At 35.3% G+C, this 20,996-nt stretch overlaps 2 protein-coding genes across 8 annotated transcripts in view; one reads left to right on the forward strand and one right to left on the reverse strand.

Moving 5' to 3' along the window:
* Positions 1-300: 300 nt before the first annotated feature.
* CAPZA1 (capping actin protein of muscle Z-line subunit alpha 1) lies at positions 301-20,452 on the reverse strand. 4 transcript variants are annotated; one of them, XM_087889374.1, is made up of 12 exons: positions 19,770-19,830; positions 13,141-13,208; positions 12,932-12,995; positions 11,366-11,417; positions 11,106-11,169; positions 10,490-10,540; positions 9,398-9,604; positions 9,113-9,192; positions 7,369-7,447; positions 6,695-6,766; positions 4,554-4,616; positions 301-1,327 (listed from the first exon to the last, which is right to left on the reverse strand). In XM_087889374.1, the coding sequence occupies exons 2-12, from the start codon at positions 13,195-13,197 to the stop codon at positions 1,187-1,189; spliced, it is 930 nt and encodes a 309-aa protein (XP_087745500.1). In that variant the 5' UTR covers positions 13,198-13,208; positions 19,770-19,830; the 3' UTR covers positions 301-1,186. The 4 variants fall into 4 exon arrangements, with proteins under 4 accessions (XP_087745500.1, XP_087745501.1, XP_087745502.1 ...); XM_087889375.1 differs by lacking the exon at positions 13,141-13,208 and having other exon boundaries at positions 19,770-19,903; XM_087889376.1 differs by lacking the exon at positions 10,490-10,540 and having other exon boundaries at positions 19,770-19,884.
* The window catches only part of ST7L (suppression of tumorigenicity 7 like), a 41,098-nt gene continuing 39,964 nt past the window's right edge, over positions 19,863-20,996 (forward strand). For 2 of the 4 annotated variants that reach the window (XR_004590825.3, XM_087889373.1), the window contains exon 1: positions 19,864-20,823. Coding sequence is in view for 2 of the 4 variants with exons in the window: in XM_087889373.1 (XP_087745499.1) it covers positions 20,625-20,823 (199 nt within the window). In the remaining 2 variants the exon portion in view is untranslated. Of the gene's footprint in view, positions 20,824-20,996 lie in introns of all 4 variants that reach the window. The other 2 variants (XM_034414296.3, XR_015733026.1) reach the window with 2 other exon arrangements.

Raw genomic sequence — 20,996 nt, forward strand, 5'->3', positions numbered from 1 at the left:
ATAAGCCCACATCATGCTTTATAGTTTGTGAACAAGACAGAATTTTAAGCCACCTTGGAACTAGAGTTATAGCTAACAACTCCTGCATACTTATGGAAAAATATATTTTAAAAACAGCAAATAAATTTTAGATAAAACACTTAAATATTTTTATCTCCTTTGCTCTCCAAAGGAGAAGTATTTGAACTCTGTATAATCTGTGGATTAATTAGCCCCAATTTAACATAACGTGATATAGAAATATTCCTAACAAACCAAATTTCTCCAAGTATCTTAAAATAAGCAAGAAACTCCAAAATATGCCTTGGTGCAAACATTTTATTGACCCACTTAAGACATGTTCATTCATACATTTCTGATGCAAATACCATCAGCTTGCCACAAAGCATTAAAGCACAATAAATCCAATATTTAAACATTTACAGCATTTCATTTTTGTAATTTCTTCTCCATCTAAACAAGTATCTGAGCAGCAGACAAGTATTAAGAAAAATGGAGGATCCATCCAGTAAAAATGCAGATATTTATATTAACCGTACTTCCAGGAATACAAATGAGAAAATAGTTTACTCGAAGAAAATGAGGCTCAAGTCTTTGGATTTAAAAAACAAAAACAACCATCCCCCAAAACAGCATTTAAGAAGACCTGGCCTTCTTGGCATTTCTGGGAAGAGTCTTGTAAACATTTTGCAAACATGAAAAAGGTAAGCCTAGAAGATATTGCTAGTTGGCGATTGGCAGTTTTGAGGGGAGACAAGCAAGGAAAGGTTGTATCTGGTGTAAAGCAACACCGTAAAGCTGCCAGCATTTCTATTAAATTGAATATAATACATATGCTGGCAAAAGTACTGGGACTGTAAGTCCAATATTACCAGCCTGCATTTCTAGAAAGACTCTTAGCGAAGACACTTTTTAGCAAATACAAGGACTGATAGTACTCATCCCAAAGTGGCTATATTAAGTAAGCCTACTAGAAAATGCACTGTAACTCTTACACCAGATGTTTTCAAGGCAAGAACATACACAAACAAAATGTTATGTCTCTAACAGTCCTTTGTAAGGCTACAAAACCTGTTAACGCCAAAAGCCCGAGACAAATGCCAATTTCAGGAAACCCACCTACTTGGCAAAGGACCATATTTGCTGTTTATTTTGCATGCTAATATTTTCCACAGCATCTCTGCTCTTAGGCATTCTGCATTTCTTTGCCGATCTTGTAGCTGAGGATTTTGTTCCAGTCAATTTTAGTTCGGGTGACTGGTAGCTGGCGACGCAAGGCTTTGAATGTGGTATCTGACATTGTCTGATAATTTTCACTGATTGCTGTCTGCAAATAATTCAGTTAGTTAGAGGTTAGAATGTCAAAATGTACATATTTATAATGTATACTGATTAACTACTAAAGGATTTTAACCCATCCTACTATGCCCTTTGCTAGATTGCTCAAAGCAAGATAAAAGTACATTTGCTTTACTTGCTCAGTGCATGCTCTGCTTAGATAGATCATTTCCCCATGCAGGAAAAGGAGCGCTGGTATACCCTCTCAAATAATTATTATTATAAATAATAATAATGCTCAAAGAGAGGCAGAGTGATTCTGCCTGGGTTGATAAAAGATTAACCTATGGATGGCATGGCACTTTTTCTGAAGAACCATCACCTGAAATCATCAAATCCTGTTCTCTTCTACTTTCCTATGACTAATCTGCTCCCACACTATGTAGCTTCAAATTTTAGTGGTTCAATCTTTTGAGAGCTTCAAAATTATTTATTAAGCAAACTCCTATATCAATCTTCTGTAAAAGTCATGTAATAAATAAATGGACCCAGGAGCTAGTTTTGATATTTCTCACAAATCATGGGGAGGGAGGAAAAAAAAAAAGGAATCTCCCTCTTGGGGAAAAAAAAAGTTCCGTACTATCAATGTTGCTTTGAACAGAAATCATATCCCCAAATGCAGTCATACCCTTTTCAACAATGTGTGGCCAAGTTAAAAAGGTATTTTGTTTAGCAAATAAATGCTACAGTGAAAAACTACTTGTGAGTCCTGTGCAAGCTACCTTAAATTTATTATGTAAGAAATATGAAATATACATATAATAAAACGAATGAAAAGGTTTATAAGTGTGTAACGTATTTCAAATCTGGACATAGTTGGAAGCCTCAGATGCAGTGTGTGGAGAAGAAGTTAAAAAGAATTACACTTATTCTAAAAGGGAGGTCTTAGAATAGAGAGCATAATTGAGACAGATGTGATGACTATTCAACAGGGCTGAATAAAACATGGGACTGTTGTCTATGAATGCTGGAGGGCTGCAGGCCAAAAGGGTGAAATGCCTGGTCCTAGAAGAGAGTACAAATATCTGAAATCTGGTAGAACCTGGTTAAACTCTATAGGAAAAACAAGGAAAGGGATAGTGAGAAGTGCTCCTGAGATGTAAAAGAGACCATTTAATTAAGTTGTCTTGACATCCATTAAAGGGGCAGATCATTTGTGTCATCAGAGTGACACAATCACTCAAAATAAAAATATCAGGTCATAAAAGGAATGTTGATATGGGTGATGTACTACCACCCGCATAACCAGGATGCCCATAGAGATAGAATTAGAGAAGAAAATCAGAGACATCCCCAAAAATAATTGTTATAATAATGTAAGATTTAAATTATCCACACAATGACTGGGTAAATGTCTGCACAAACCATGACAGGGAGGTAAAATCTTCTATAAGGTGTTCAAGACTTGGTATAAGAATATATGTAGTTGATTGGAAATGATAACCATACTGCAATAAAATTTAATGTTCAAAAAAGTGATAGCCAACATAACAAGTCCCACAAAGTCATATTTCACCTCAAAAAGAGAATTTCTCAAAATTGAGAAGACTGATGAAAAAAAAATTCAAACGAAAATCCAAAGAGGTATACTCCTTCCGTAAAGTTTGGGTCCTGTTTAAAAACATAGGATAAATAATAGAGGCTTAAAAAGAATGTATTCCTAAAATTAGGCAAATGGCCCCCAAGTCCAAGAAGAGGCTTTTATGATTGACTAATACTGTAAAGAAAGCTATTAAGGTCAGGAAAGTTTTTAGAAAGTACAAAACCTATTCCCAATAAAAGAAACAAAGAGGAGCACAAATTCTGTCAAAAGAAATGCAAAGAAACAGTGAAGGAGGCAAAAAAGAAATTTGAAGAGCACCTGACTCAAATCGTGAAAATTGTAATAGAAAATGAGGGGTCCTTGGGGTTGAGTTTTGTTACTTTCTTGAAGACGCTTCATTACTTCAAACTAGGTAACATCATTAGTGCTAGTGCATTCACAGTGCATTTCAACCCTGAGCTACAAATATTCTCTTTTATTAATAATAGAAAATTCTTCAAATACATTAAAGTCAAGGTAAACTGGTGGGTCTGCAGACTAAAAAAAGCATTGTGATTAACACCAGCTGTCTGCAATTACTGTAAATTCGAATCTCACCAGGCTCAAGGTTGACTCAGCCTTCCATCCTTTCTAAGGTAGGTTAAATGAGGACCCAGTTTGTGGGGGCAATAAGCTGACTTTGTATAAAATATACAAAAGTATGAAGGCTATTGCTTAACGCACTGTAAGCCGCCCTGAGTCTCCGGAGAAGGGAGGCATATAAATCAAATTAAAAAAAAAAAAAAAAAAAGGAAGAAGGTATGTTAAGAAGAGAAAATTGCCCAGAAGACAATTTGCTTCCATCTTCAAGCAGAAAAATTAGGGGAGATCCCCAAGCCCATTCTCAGGAAGGAAATTAGACAAACTGAACCATATAGTGGCAATAGGAGAAGAACTTCTAAGCCTTATTGACCATTTCTACATCAACAAATCACCAGCCCTGATGATAACCCTTCAACCCAAAGGTTATGAAGGTTTCAAGTTCCTTAATAATCTTTGGATTGAAAGGTGCATCTTCAACTGAAATATGCAACCTGTCTTTACACTCAGCCTCTATAGTTGAAGACTGGAAAGTTGCCAATGTAACTTCAATTTTTAAGAAAGACCTACAGGGAGATCAAGAAATTACAAATCTGTCAACTTAATATCCATTTCAGGGAGGACAGTGGAAATTACCATTAAAGATAAAATTACCAAACATTTGGAGACACAATCCAATATAGCTTCACTAAGTCTTAGGACTGCTACTTTTTAATGAACTGGAATTGGATGTGATGAGTGAAATAAGCATCTGATTATTTAGATAACCTGCTTATTTTATTTGGAAAACTCATGTTTATCAGCAAGATGCAGCTCTAATTAACTGTACCAGACTTGAGAACTATATTAAAGGACAGCTGTATCGAAACTTTGAGTCAATCAATCTGAATGATCGTTGTAGTATGTTTTGATTGTTGTAGTGCATACTGTTGGTTACTGTAATAATTGTATCCACTGGGGACAAACATTTTGAGAGGGAAAGAATTTAAGTTCTATGTCCTCCCCTAACAGAGAACTCTAAAACAAATAGAATGCGATTGAAAATGCTGTTTTATAATATTAATAATAAGAATAGTATATTTTATTTTCTTACCTGATACTCATTTTCTGCCTGTTCTATGATTTTAATAAATTCTTTTGCTGTTTGGACATCGTTCTACAAAAAGAATGCAAACATTAGTCTTTCACACTGTATGATTCTTTAGGATTTTTTAATGTTTTATAAGTTCAATTTTATGGCATAATGAATACATATTCCTAAATTTTGAACTTAACTTGGTGCCTCAGGTCTTAGTTTTTGGATGAAAATTGTAAATTTAGTTTGGACTGCATAATTGTTAATCATTATTAAATAACAGATTTGTATTTGGTAAGTGTCTAGATCAAGGGTTCCCAATCTGGGGTGCTCGCACCCCCTGTGGGTGTGAGACGATATTCCAGGGGGTGCAAAAACTTGGGTTTAGAAGTTTCAAAATTATAGTATATATGCATAATAATATGCATATAATTATTTATTTTTGTAAGGGGTGCGACATTATATCAGAAGCGTTCTAGGGGTGTGGGGTATAGGTTGGGAACCCCTGGTTTAGATGAAAATCAATTCTGACAATTTCTCACAGAATAACTATCAATTTATAAACCTAGCTTTTCCTCCTCCAAAATTGTCCTAGTTCAGGGATCCCGTAGGAGCAAAGAAAGATAGGAAAGAAATGTTGTATAAACTGAAATCAACTGCTCAATGTGGATGTAAACCCATTTGTGTGTTTTGAAATGTTTTCTTATTCTAATTTTTCTTTAAGAGCTTAAGGCAACTTAAATGGAGATACTTTATCATTATAATTACATAATAACACATCAGGTTGTATTGTAATCAGTGACTGCATGACCTCTGTTGATGTCATATGCTAAATAAAATAAAATAAAATAAAAACCACATCAGGTAGAGATTCTGACTGGGCACAGGTATACAGTGAGTTTATATGGGTAAAAGTAATTTGGCTTTGAATTTGATTTCTCTCAATCCAGTAATATCCAATACCTTAACCAGTGTGCCACACCCTGACTCACTCTTTGACACAATAATCACCAGCAATACACTATCAAATGATCAAGTATGCCATAATTAACATGTTTCTGGCTTCCTTATTATTCCTTTGCAGTAATTCTTTTTTCATAAAATATGTTCATGGTACAAGTACAGTTGCTGTTAAAGTTTTCTTTTTCTTAGTTTTTCTGAAAATACTTATTTGATGTCTCTTTTATGAAGAGTACCAAAAATATGCTGTACCACATAAATTGGAGTACCACAAACATGAGTACCACATAACTTGGAGTAATCTACAAGATAGTCAGTATCTACAATATAATCCCACCTGAAGAAGGCTTGTTCGCAAATATCATCCCCACATAATTTAATGGTAGAGACACCACAGCTTAAAGCCCTGACTCCAGAGAGGCTGATAAATTGACAATATAATATTTCATCTACTACATCTATGTATGTAGATACAGTAGATGAAATACTATATTGTCAATTTATTGCAGACTCAATTGGGGGAGGGGGTTTAGGTGGAAAACCAACAGTTTTTGATTACAGGTAGTCCTTGACTTATGACCATAATTGAGCCTCAAATTTCTACTGCTAAGCAAGGCAGTTGTTAAGTGACTCACACCCCACTTAACAACTTTTTTTGCTATGGTTGTTAAGTGAATCACTGCAGTTAAGTGAATTCTGTGGTTGTTAAGCAAATCTGGCTTTCCTCATTGACTTTGCTCGTCAATGGGGCTCCAAGAAGGTTACAAATAACAATCCCAGGACCCTGGGATGCTGCAACCATTGTAAATGCATGCCAGTCCCAAGCACCTAAGTTTGATCATATGAGTATGAGGATGCTGCAATGTTCGTAAGTGTGAAAACTGGTCATAAGTCACTTTCTTCAGTGCTATTATAACTTTGAATTATCATTAAACAAATGGTTGTAAATTCAAGACTATCTGTATACAATATTCTTCAAAAGATAGCACATAAACCAAGGTTTAATTCTCTGGCAGAGAGAAAAGTCATTTCTGAAATGCAGAAATTACGTTCTGAACTAAAGTACATCCTGCACAGCACTTTCTCCCCAAGCAAAATCCTATCCACTACTAAATAACTCATAACTCCTATCTTTAAAAGGAGAATTGCATGTAAAAGACAGCAAAATAATGATATATTAAATAAATTTCCTCACTTACCAAAACTGCTACAGATTCCTGTATGTCTTTGTGGCTAACCAGCTGCACATTACCATCTTCATAATAATGCACCTATATAAAAACGAAACCATTGAGGATTTAAATACTTTGTACTAAATTTTGTAAAGGGACGAAGCCTTCCTTCTTTCCTAATTTAAAGAGAAAAAACTTTTCCTTGATGCTTCTGATCAAGTTTTGACAAAGTTAAATGGCCTTGTTTCAAGTTATGCATACCACTGATACAGAATATTTTTACTTATAAAAATATCTTTTTATCTTTTTAAAAATGCTCATTAATTTATACTGAATGCAGTTTTAAAAATTTGGTCATTATTTATAACTATTCAGTTAAATTGCACACAGTAGTTACACAAATCTATATTGTGCAACTATCTTAATTGATATAAAACATCATTTTAGCAATAAGAAAGCACAAACCAAATTTATTTCTCAAGGGTATTGCTATCTTTAAATATATTGGGCCATTTCTAAATAATGCTACCATAGGTAAGCAGTAACACATTTATAGCAGTTAGCAAAGCCTTCTTTTCTAGTCCTTCTTTTCATTAAATTGGACATACCCAATTCTAGCAGGTAGTCATATAATTTCCTATTTGAGAGAATCAAATTTTGGAAGGAGTTTATTGGTACAGTTTCTGTATAGCTTAACAAACCTGGATCTTGAGCACTGCAATCATTTGAGCTGTAGGTGGAGTGATGGTAAATTTCCATTCTGATCTCCAGCGTCCATTCCTACCAAAAACAGAAGCTAGATTAATTATAAGAATGGGGGAATAAGTTGAAAATTATTCCCTCTAAATGGTTTTCAGGTTAATAAAATGCCATTCCTTTCAATGTAGTATTTCCTAGAGTCTATACATTTCTATCGCAAGCTCTTTGCCAGAGCTGAAAAAATAATTTTAAATGCCTCCAAAAGTGATGAGATTTGGTGAAGTCATAAGTTTATGGCTGTTTTTCAAATTGCATTATTTATCTATTCGGGCACCAGAAGTGTCATAATACTCAGTATTAAAAATATAATCATATACGAATTATTCAGAGTCTATATGTACTTTTACAAAGAAGAATTACAGTTGTTCCTATTTATTATAATAAAACAGGCATAAAAGAACAATACATATGTATTCTTTTGGGATCAGTACTCAGTGATTTAACTGTACCATTTTAATTGTAAATAGTCACTAAATGAGGCAGCTGCTAAATGAGGATTACCTGTATGTAATTTTACCTCTTAACAAAGAGAATTTTGAAAAAGCAAATACCATTCATTTAGACAGGGATATGCAATCATGGGATTCCATAGCTATTTTTGACTACAATTGTCATACTTCATAAACTTCTATAATATTGACTCAAGCTTTTAGAAGTAATTGTCAAAACTATCTTGGAGGTTTACATTTACCCATCATAAGATAATGATTTATTGGGCTCAGCAGAGATGAATCTATTCAGCCAATAGAATCTTTCTTCTCAAAGCAAATTCCAATTTAAGTGAATCAGAATTAAATTTACCTCTCCATTTTTTCAATAATTATAAATGCCCATCCCTTTCTGATATCATTTGCACTTTAATGTGCATATACAGTCTTTGACTTACAATTGGTCACCTAGCAACTATCTGAAGTTACAACAGACCCCACCAAAAGCTACTTACACCCCAGATTCCAAGTTCTGACATTTCCCTTCCCATGGTCACGTGACCACATTTTGGGTACACGGCAACCTGCCTGCATTTAGAACTGTTTGCAGCACTCCAGAGTTACCTAATCATGATTTTATGCCCTTGTCAGAAATCAGTATTTATTTAATTTATTTATTGATTTGATTTGATTTTTATACCGCCCTTCTCCAACAGGACTTAGGGCGGTGAACAACCGAGATAAAACATAACATATAAAATTTAAAAAACAGTTTAAAAGACATTAAATAATTTCGGCCCTCAATTTAAAACAACCCAGTGAAAACCAATTTCAAATTAAAACCGAAAGGATGGGATCAAGCCAGCCCGATTTCCAGCAAAAAATACCCCAGAGCAAACAATGAGTTTGCTTAATCTCCCTATTTGCTTTACAACTGCCACATTTGCTTAATAGCCACCACAAAAAAGTCATAAAATCAGGCATGGTCATGTGACCCACTTTATGACATGATTGTCATGATTTACAATCTAAATTAGATTCAATTATAGTTGTAAACCTGTATACAAATATATGGTTTGTAGACCTGTATACAAATATTTATTTAATAAAATTTCTTATATAGCACCCCCAAAAGATGAATTTCCTCTCAGAAATTTAAGGTTCTAAGAAATATGAAAAATTAATTGAAAGCATATATTTTTTTTAATAATGACAGTTATATGTGGGGTATAAGTTAAATAATTAGAGACAAGCTTACCAAAAGTTTTTGGGTTGAAACTGGTGACTCTCAATGCAAGCTATAACTGTTGGCTGTCCATCTATAGTTTTACTATAAACCTGTTTTCAAAGAAAAATATTTACATTGATAAAAAATAAATGCACTGCAAATCCAATTGTGTTAGCTTTTGTGGAAGACGGGTGAGAAACACTTCTGATTCCAACTTTGAAAGAGCAAGTATTTTGACCCTATCAGTCAAAATACTTTTTTACAATAATTAATATAAGGATAAAGTTTTAACGTAAGAAGAGTTATATACTTAACAGTACAAAAGCCATGTGGATAATGATCTTTCACATAAGCTCTTAATGCATTATCACAGGCATCCCTCCAGGACTTTAGTGATGTATCTATGTCTTCTGGCTGAGGATCGCTTGCTTCCTTCCTCAAATGATCAAATTTAAAGGAAATCTTATTCCTTGGGTCTAAAAACCGGTTGTTACCAAAGTCACCATGTTCTGTGATTAAGACCTAACAGAAAAAAAAAGAAACCCACAAAAAATTTCAAAAAATTGTCTGCTTCACATAAACCTTAAGACAAAATAGAGATTTTACTGTTTGAAAATATCTGAAATTCCACATATTGTTCAAAGACATAATTTACTGTGATAATCCAGGTAGAAATTGCTATTGTTCAAAATAGGATTGCTATTTAATTCCTACTATCTCTGACAGATTAATTTTTATGATCCTGCAAGATGAAAACTTAAAAAGAACAGTAATTCGAAATTGGAAACATCTGTTCAGCACAATTTAATTTACATCAAGTCATCAATTCCTGGGATAAATTATTCTTTGCTACTTTGCAAATGAAAGGACCACCTCAAAGAAATACCATACTATGCAACCAAATTCCTAAACAAATTCAGAACACAGTATCTCTTTCCTTAAGAACTGTAAGAATGAATTAGTTCAACATCTGATTATAAATTTTTTCAAGGAAAAGATTCCTTGAAAGATTTGATTTCTCTTTGAACATGAAACTTTCTATTCCTTTTCAATTCAAGTTAAATACATAATACATTAATACTGTATGTCCAAATCTTCCCTTTGCCATCATGATAATTCTTATTCTATGCCCAGGTCTCATGTTGCAGTTACATCAGCCCTCACTTTGCTATGCTCATTTTATTGTTACTGTTTCTAAATTTAATCGTCAGGCCTGAAGAGACTTTAGGATAGTGCTGCATCTCTACAGCAGTTTATTCAAAATGCTGCAGCCTTTAAGCATGAGAAACTGCCATAGTATATTGCTATCACTATTATGAATACTCAATATGACACTGAGAAAAAGAGATTGTAATGTAAAGAGTATTGGAGGAGGGCAAAAGATACCTAAGCTGAATTTATACTTACAGAAAAGCACATATCTGTTAGTTCTCTATGTGTTGGTTCTTCAACATTCTTCTATTTCTTAACAGAATAGCACATGATGATATACAGTATTACAAAGAAGGATTCCATCATAACCTGACACAAGTATATAACATGAACAACACCTTCCAGTTCAGCATTATATAACTAAGTCAAGATTCTTTATATCAAGGTTGGGAAAGTATGAGAATCATAGCTGCTGGAATTCTTTTAATGTCTTAATAATAGTTCTGTTCAGGAACAGGAGACCATGAAACTGAGACACCTCTGACATTTTTTTTCTCAGCTAGCTCTACTTGCTTTTGAATGTGATCTTTTTTTTTTCTGGCTTCTCTCTCCATACCAAATTTGACTCTATTCTGTTCTGGTTTGAGAAAAGTATTCTAATGACTGAGTCTATAGCTATTAGTTCTATCCAACATTTTCTTGGCTTTGAAACATAAAAAAGTGGCAGAGACCAGTAAATAAAATTCATTTGATGTAGAAGTGTTACTTTCTACACATATTTCTATAGAAAGATTATACTACTGGTATGTAATTAATCCCAAAATTCAATAAGCAAACACTACAGTAGATGACAAGAATCATTACAATTCACCTGATCATCATATCCTTCTATCTTCACTGGAGTGAACTGATCCATATTATACTGTGCAAATGCGCTGTCAGAAACAGATAAGTAAATATTAGCTTCTGATTCTATAGAAAAACAGACACATAACCCTACACTCTTTAAAGTATTTATAAAACTATGGTCTTGAATTAATATTTTGCCACTATAGGAAAAAATTACATTAAAACTTTAGGTTTACACTAACAGAACAATTTCAGAAACAATTACACTTTCATAGTACTTACTGGGCTGCCCCTTCCCTGAGGAGATTGTCATTGTTGAGCAGCAAACGAACATCTAAGGAAGAAAATATTCACATAAATTGGCAAAAATGCTATGGCTTTGAAGCAATGTCCACTGGCACTCAGGTTCATGTCTGAGTAAAAGTTGCTTAGCTATATTGTTCTCAACAGGAACTACTGTTCTCGGTCGGAACTGATAAGGTTCTCTTAGAAACATATGAGAACTTAACACAAATATAGAAAGGATATTAAAAGAAAATACTATCGCTTCCTCATAGAACGTTTTCATGATTCATATATACTTTGTGAAGATTATATTTCTTGTCACTGAAATCTGCTCTGAAAGTTAGATTTTTAAAGATTACACTAAAAGAAATATAAATATGTGTATGTTACGATGGATTCATTTTTAAATAGAATTGAACTTTAAAAAGCTAAAAACTTAAAAGCTGAACTTCTTGCGCTGCGAGACTCCCCCCTCTCGCAGGCCTGGCCCTCCATGTTATCGAGGACCTACCTTGATGATGGGCTTTGGAGCCCAGAGAGGTGGCATGCAGCGAAGAGGGGGTTGAGGGGTTTTTTACATAAATTTTTAGCTAAACTTTTAAGGGGCTCCAGGGAGGGGGAGGGTCAGATTAGAATTAGGGCTGTGGGTATGGGGGATAACCCACCTAGGAGAGGGCCAGGTCTGGTTGCGAGGCGAGGCGCGGCATGGGAGGTGGGGGTTCCGGGGTCAAGGAGGGGGTTAGAGCTTATCCAGAAGATGTTTTTGGCATCAGTACTGTGGGTGGGAGGGGCAGGCATGACGGGAGCAGGGGTGGGAGGGGCAGGCATGACGGGAGCAGGGGTCCATATCGTGTTGTGGGAGCGCGCACCCGCTGTCTCCGAGCAGTGGTGTGCTCCGGCCCCCAATGCTCTACTTGTTCCCCAGGTTGCACAGATCCTCAGGGCCCGGGCCTTCGGCTGATGTTGTGCAACGCCAGGTCTGTTGTAAATAAAGCCTCCCTCATTTGTGATCTCGTTCAGGAGGGGGGAGCAGACCTGGCGAGTATTACGGAGACCTGGTTGGGCCAGGAGGGGGGGTCCCCCTCGTTGAAATGTGCTAGTTGTCGGGAACAACTAGCACATATGTGCATGGGGAACCTTTACCTTTTTATTATTTACCTTAAACTTTACCTTATTTATTATTACTGACATTGTGTCCTTGCTTTAATATTGTTTTATTATTTTCCAGCTTCGCTGCTCCGACAATCCACATGGGCACTAAGTTGCAGTCTACTGAACCTCCTTCTACATATCAAAGGCCAATACAGGATTATACTGATACTGCATACCCTAATCCTGTATTGGCCTTTGATATGTAGAAGGAGGTTCAGTAGACTGCAACTTAGTGCCCATGTGGATTGTCGGAGCAGCGAGCTGAAAAGGAACGTTCAGGTGAGTCAATAACTAGGAGTCAGTGCAGATTACATAGAATATAAATAATAAAAACAAAATAAAGACTGTAAATTTTTACTAACAATAATATTGTTAGTAAAAACATCAATGACCTTTTGTTGTTTTACTTACCATTAAACACTTCATTGAATTCCCCTGGGGGTGCATGGGTGATAAATTTTGCAGCAATGCGAACCTATAGAGAAAACCATATGAGCTTAGCAAGTCAAGTTTTACTGTAGTTTTTAAAGTGGTATTTAGTTTTAATTGTAGAATGGACAGTCATAACATACAAAACCAAAGAGTAAAATATGCTCCTGTAGCCTATGGAAAATCCTCACCTGTTCCACCCTTGAAATCCTAAATCTCGTTTTCATCTCTTCTATAACATGCCTCATCAAAGTGTCAACTGGAATATTATTAGATGAGAGAAAGAGATGTATTCTAATTTATTGATTAAACCTTTAACAGTCATGTTTATGAATAAAGCTTTTCACCTGCCCACGAAAGTATAGTTTCATATATGCTGCTGAAATACTCTTATATACTCAATTATTACAGGTTCAAAAGCTTTATTGCAGAGTTTGGTATACAAGAATTTCATTGATCTATGCGTATTATCATACTTTTCTTCACATCCATGGAAATCAGTTTTTAATATTATCAAAAGTAGCACCCAATATCTAACATCCTCATATAACAATTTATTTTTCTCAAGCACACACGAAGACTCTTAACTAAGTGGACACTAGGAATCAATTCTCATATATAGCCAGTTAATATATTTCTGACCTACTTTACTTTCAAAATATATCTTAGTATGTTGTCTGACTTTCAACAGTGCTGAATAATACCTTATTCTTAACTTTATTGTATGGAATATCTGTGGCATAAGGTTGATTTTATTAAGTTACCTCAGTGACTACAAATTACGATTGATACAACATAAAAATTGACAAATTAAAGAAATTCTAAAAAAAACGCTATTTGGGGAAGAAAAGCACTATTCCTTACTGACTTTCTAGAACATTGCTCTAGATGGTTAAAAGTTCAAGCGCTATAGTATGAGCTTTTATTAGAAATTGTACCTGTAAGCAATAATCATGACACTATGATTACTTTAAAGCATTGCTACTCAGAGATTATTTAGTTTAATAATTATTAACAGCCAATGCAGTAGAAAATGATAGCATAACAATAAATTTCTCAGCTAGTTTTCCTCTGAATCTCTGAATATGACAAGGACACAAAACAATATGAAACAATGAAAACCCTCCTTTTAAGTTACTATAATGCTATTTCTTATAATCATCTCAATATTTGTCTAGTCCAAAAATTATTATCAATACAGTCCTTGAAGACTACAAAGTTTTAAATTGTCCTGTAGTCAATGCTTTGCTGATTTTATCTCAAGTGCAAATATAGGAAAAGAATATATTAAAAGGTATATATTCCATTAGCAAATATTTTTAACTTCTATCTAAAACCAATGGTAATACTGTGCAGGATTGAAGGAAAATATGTAGTTAAGAAACTGCACGTAGAACCATGAAAATAAGTGAACAGAGCCAATACAATATTGTATTTCATTGAATTTTAATAGAATTTTATATATTTGTGTCACATTAAAAAATAATGACAAATGAAACACTCTGGTGACAGTAGTACCTAATGTTCAGGATCCACTTTTAGCCCTGCTCTGTCATAGTGAATACTATAATACTATAAAGCACTTTCCTTGATTTGGTTTGGTTTTTTTTATCCACAGATTTAGATCATAGAAACAAATATGTTTCACTTGAACTTCTACTGATCACTTTTTGAATTAAAATTTTCATTTACATATCCATGCATTACTTTCAATAGATCAGACAGCCAGGCTAGATTTAAATTCAGGTGAAGTCCAGTCTGGATCTTCACAAATGCTTGTTCTATAAGGTATTTCTAAAGGAATATAATTCTAATACATTTTGTAAATGCTTCTAAAACGGCTTCATCAGTCCAACAAAGTTTGACCAGTTTCCTTTCTCACTCTTCTTTGTACTTTTTTTATTAAACCGTTATTATCTCTTTTGTTCTCAGGGAAATAACTCTCTGTTATGTTACGAATCATCATTTATTATGAGAACTGAATCTCTCAATATCTTGTCTCTTCTTTGAAGTCACCGCCTGGGTACTTTTCCACATGCTGTATTAGCTGAAAACTTTCCTGATTAAACTGTTTGCAATTTTCAGCCTTGAGTCTATCCAAAAAAAGTATCTTTTTTCATCACCATTCACAGAAATGCATGGCACAAAGCTAGACATTATTGCTATACAATGACAATATGCTAATTAGTAAATTATATTGCTACATGAATCATTAATATATTAAGTATTAATATTAATATTAATGTATTACATATGTTCTCCACCTTGATTACTTATAAAGTAATAAAGGTGGGGTAAAAATCAAATTAATAATAATATGGTTAAACATTATTAATACTTTCTGACAGTTTGTAGTTATATAAAATTCCCAATATATCAGGATGGATATCTATAAATATTCTTGCTGATCTTTGTATTTATTATATATAGAATATATTATAAATAATGCTAATGTTGTTCATTGCTACTTACACCTAAGTAATTTTCATAGAGACTTCAGTCTATTAGTTTTCTTGCACTCTGAAAAATGTTTGACATGAAGAGGAGTTTGGGTTCTTATTGTAAAAACTGTATTAATTCAGATTAAGTTAAATATTACGGTATAAACTAACAAAACTGCAAGTAAAAACAGAATGACTATGACAAAAGAAAACAAAGATAGTACCAATGGTAATAGATGCCTTGGGTACAATCCCCAAACATCTGGAGCATCAATTGGACAGCACCAGCACTGATAAAAGCAGCATGAAGTCATTTGCAAAAGACAGCTTTTTTTGGAACAACCTACATGCTGCAATACCTTTATACCATCAAATAACATCTACCTCACCGAGGTCTTGAGGACAGAATGCCAAATCCAGTCTAAATATCTGCCTGACTGTGCAACCAACTATAATAATTCAAAAACTAAAATAGCAATATTCAGATCAATAAAAAACATTTCAGGATGCTATAAGTGTTCTAAAAGTAACATTTTTGAATGAAGATACATACAAGGAAACCAGTGACTTGTAGTACATCAGTTGAAATAATGGTCTTTATGCAACTTCACAATATGCAATACAAATAGTCCTCAACGTATGATCACAATTGAGCCCAAAATTTCCATTGCTAAGCAAGGCAGTTAAGTAAGTTATTTTATGAGTTTTTGTGCCACAATTGTTAAGTGAATCATGTGGTCATTAAGCAAATCTGTCTTCCAGGTTTTGCATATCTGAAGCTTGTAATTACATGACCCCAGGACAGTGCAACTGTCTTAAATGTCAGTTACCAAGTGTCCAAATTTTAATCACATGACCTTGGGATGCTACAAAGGTTGTAATGTGAAAACTGGTCATAATTCACTTTTTTCAATGCCACTGTAACTTGAAATGCTCACTAAATGAACATATGTAAGTCCAGGATTACCTATATTAGGATGTATATCAGCAGCAATATTGTATAAATGATTATAATTAGTAATATAACTGTCATATTATTTTCCTCTGGCCTGAGTTATCAGCCTTCTTCTATATGTATTTGCCCATATAGCCACTGCTCATATTTTTACTTGAAGTAGCCTAAAACTAATATTTATGAACTAAAGGTGAAATATCTCTAAGCAATGTACACCATATCTCACAAATCAAGAAAGAAATGCCAACTTTCCACTAATCAAAGTTTCATGATTTTGTTCTTCTCATATCTGTTATACAAGATAAAATTTCAGAAGCTAGATTCAATCAAATGTGATTTTTATGCCAGAGAACTTTGCATTATTACTCTTTGACATTTGAGGGAGTTCTTATGCAGCATTAAAAAAATAATATTGCAAAAACTGTGTATTGTATGTCTTCAGTATATCTAGCACATAGATATGAATGCATGGTCTACAAAAGTATACAATTTTCTGTGCGGTCAGGAGGTCTCTGTAAAGATTACTGTATTTGTATTAGCCATTATTAAAGGACTGCTGTGTAAGAAAAGGAATGCTAAAGCAATTAGAACAAATATGCACTTATTGTTAACAGCCCACATAGAGCTCTCTCATAATTAATAGCCAAAGGAACAGTATTGAATTAGGCAAGGGATATTTCTGAAGGCAAGTGTATAATTTTCCTATTAACAGCCCAAACCAGAATCTCTGTAAGAAGAAGGCTTCTAAAAAGGCTTTGAGAAGACCTGAGGTATGTTTGTAGTTAAAAAGCCTGAAGATACTCATATTTATCCCTGTATGTAAGCCTTGAAAGTAGTTTGCATAGTTAATTCCCAGTAAATCACAAATAAAATAGAACACACAACATACAGTATTCACAAAAAATGCAAAATCAAGAATGTAACATTAATTTCCTCTATAGTAGATAAGACCATGTTTATTTTCTGATGTAGATTAGACTGAATTGAAGCTTGAATGTAGACATAATTTTTAGAATTTAGAAACTAATAGCAAACAATTGCTAATTGTTATTTTAAGTGTGGTATTTCTGTTTTAATATATTGGATCATTTTTGTTTTTATTAACTGTATTTATTTATTATATATCTATTTAGATGGCTTCCTCAATTGACACAGACATCTGAGTGATTAGCAAGCAATAACTTTAATTATTAAAAAAAAAGTTAAAAGAACATGGAACATGTGGAGCACAACTCAAATACTAACAGCCATAATAGTAAACTGGCTCACTCGTGCCTAAAATTATGAGAAAGAGTTAGATTTCTATTGTCTTACATAAGGTCAGAAAAGCTGGGGCCATTCAAATCTTGGGTTATATGATGTTCCATAGGGCACAGCATATCATTTTCCATGAACATAGCAATAGCACTTAGACTTGTATATCATTTCATAGTGCTTTTACAGCCCTCTCTAAGTGGTTTACAGAGTCAGCATATTGCCCCCAACAATCTGGGTCCTCATTTTACTGACCTCGGAAGGATGAAAGATTGAGTCAACCTTGAGCCAGTGAGATTTGAACTGCTGAACTGTAGTTAGCAGTCAGCTGAAGTAGCCTGCAGTGCTGCACTCTAACCACTGCGCCACATCAGCTCTGGATGGAAAACATGATGGAAAAGACATGCCTCCTGTTTCCCATTAGATGACATCTCTTAATGGAAGGCATTTGTAGCATACTCAGCCTGCCAGAACTCATTCACAATAAAGAAAACCTAAACATTTTTATGTTTATGATTTTTGTTACCTAGCCTTTTCTAAGCGTGCATCTGAAAGAGTATATAAGCAAATAAGATCACGTTTTACAGTAAAGCTTATAACAATAAATAATGATTTATTGTGAGAGTTATCCTGATTCTCTAAGAAGTGTATTCAACTTGTAATGTGAAAGTACAACTGCCACCCTCAACTATATGGCTGGCAAAGCAAACATCTGCATCCAACTTGATTCAAATTAAATGAGATTATAGGTATTGAAATGTTACAAAAAGACAAGATATTTTGCATTTTGTGAGTTAAAATTTAGATAATATCTATGAAAAGCGAGAGAAGCAATTCTATTTATACTGAACCATTTATACAAAGACATACTTCTAATAGGGAATATATTGCTTTTCAAAATCAAATGCAAGCTTCTGTAAGAGATGCATGCTCTTCTTTTATGCCTTAACAATTTCTGTATAACATTATAGGATCAAATACAATCTTTTCCATTATTCCACATGTGAGATATAGATGAGAAAATAAAAGTTTTTTTAAAAAACAACTTGCACAGAATAAAAGGACATGTTTGCGTCTAGAACAATCAAAGTACTTAGAACTGCAGATTCTACATTGCTTCTGGGAAGATTGCTTTCAAAGTTTTTGAATAAAATATAGAGATATGCAAAAAATACTTCACCAGGGTCAACAGTGGAATTTACTTACACAAGTAAAACCAGTATTTATTTCAAATTGCTTTCCATTTTCTGAAAAACTGTCTATTGAAATTGCAATACTTGAATTTGCAACACTAAGCCTTTTAAAACAAGAATGGTCAAGATTTCAGTTTGTAAACATCATCTATCCATCTAGAAGCAGGTTATCCAGATTTTGAAGCTTATTTAAAAACATAGAGGCACATAAATATCAGTGTGATATATTCCAAAATAATGGAATGTTCCCTCCCTCAAAAATGTTTACCTTTAATACTTGTTAGCCTAGTCAATCTTTTTGTTAGGATTTTATTATCAAATTCATGTGTTTATATTTTAAATATACTACCTGTAGCTGAAATACCAGGGGACAATTTTTTTAAACAAGAGTGCTATATTACTGAAATATATCAGAACTCCAGAAATTTATTTGGAGTATAGGTATATTCCATAGGAACACATATTTATAGAATTTGTCTTTTCAAAGGAAAAAGAGTGAACATGGTATCTCACAGGACTTTCTCTGTCCTGACCTACTTTAAGGAAGGGCAACACTGAAACATAATCCAAAATCTCAGCAACTATCAGAACCACAATATTTAGTGGATGAACTGTTGGAATTAAAATACAAAGTGGAAAATCATAAAGCATACCAGTGTAAAATTAACATTTCCCTTAAAAGACCAACGTTCACAGAAACTCAGGACAGTTTCCCAATATGTTCCATTAATTTATGGGGAAAAAAACCCACACTCCAGTGAAGTAACAAAAGAAATATAGAAAGAGCAGTAAATTTTCCTGTCAATTAATTTTCCGACAAAAATGGTCCTCTTAAACTTCCGAACCTCCTCAGTTTCAAGAATCTTAGTCCGGCTAAGAAAAATAAAAGCAATGAAAGAAACCTCTGTACACTCCGAGAAGAAAGGTTTATCTTTCTTCCGTTGGTAAAGACATCCCAAACACCCCAGGCTTCTTACTTTCTCCTCATCCGACACCCGATCTTCGAAGTCCGCCATTTTGGCTTCTATCTGTCTAGCCCCACCTGTCACCCCGCGCACGGCACGTCGGGACGGGAGAACTTGGGGGCGGAGCCAGAAATTCGCCGGCCGGATGTCAGCGGAGCGGATGTGGCCGGCTTGGTTAGGATTATTGCCTTGTTAGGAAGGAAGAGGAGGATGCGCGCTGTCAACTGGCGCTTGTGGCCGCTGTTTGCCATGCAGGGCTGCTGGGCGCCTCAAAAGTCCGTTGGAAAGAACAACTTTTGAAACGTGGATGCTTATCCTACACCTTCGCTCATTAAGGCCGCCTCCGCGGGCCCAATCCCGGTTTTTTGTTTTTGCTCAGCCAATAACTGCAGCCGAATCACTTTGGTTCAAATTGCAAAGCAGCGTTTCATGAGTAGCGTTTTTCTCCCCCCCTCCCAATTTCTGTCCAAATACCTGTCTACGCGCAAACAATAAACCTGGTGCTCAACCCAATATATTAGTCCTGATTTCTTAACGGACCTATCAGAAAATCAGATAACATATCTAACATATCGGCATATCCCATGCAAGATGTAGCTGGGTTTAAAAGGGCTTCCCCGTAAACAACAGCGCGAGCAGGGACGGTAGTCCCGATGAAGCAAACGAGACAGCTGCCCGTCTGAAAGAATCCGAACGAGGGAAGAGAACAGGGAACCGGCGGGGGCGCCTATCCGGCTCCCCACCTACCCGCCGCTCGCGCCGGCTTCCATCAAACGGGTTGAAGCGGCCTGGGCGGCGCGCCTGGTTGATCCCGCCCTCCCTGCCTCCTTCAGCCAGCCAGGCCTCGGCAAGCCGAGGGCGGGAGTCATGGCGGAGAATAGTCCTGTGAATGAGGATGCCGCGCCGTCTCTCTCCCGGTCGCCTGGCCTTGGGCCCGGCCCTCGGCGATGGGAGCGGCTGAGGCTGGCTGCAGGGCCCTGGGCGCGGTCATTCGGCTTCCTGGCGGTGCTGGGTCTCCTTTATTTCTTGCGGGGCCCGCTCCGGCTGCGGGACAACTTAGTGGCAGGTAAGGGAACGGTCGCGCCGGAGTTGTAAACCAGCTCTGTCGGGCAAAGGAAATAAGGTGGCGGGGACGGTTGAGCCTACGGAGGGCTCTTTAAGGTCGGGGTGGAGGAACCAGTTTTGAGGGAGAGCCGAGCCTGACCAGTCGCTGCCCTGCAGTTTTGTATTGGTAATATT

Source organism: Pantherophis guttatus, chromosome 3, assembly GCF_059756535.1.
Source record: "Pantherophis guttatus breed Tessera chromosome 3, ASM5975653v1, whole genome shotgun sequence".
Lineage (NCBI taxonomy): Eukaryota > Metazoa > Chordata > Lepidosauria > Squamata > Colubridae > Pantherophis > Pantherophis guttatus.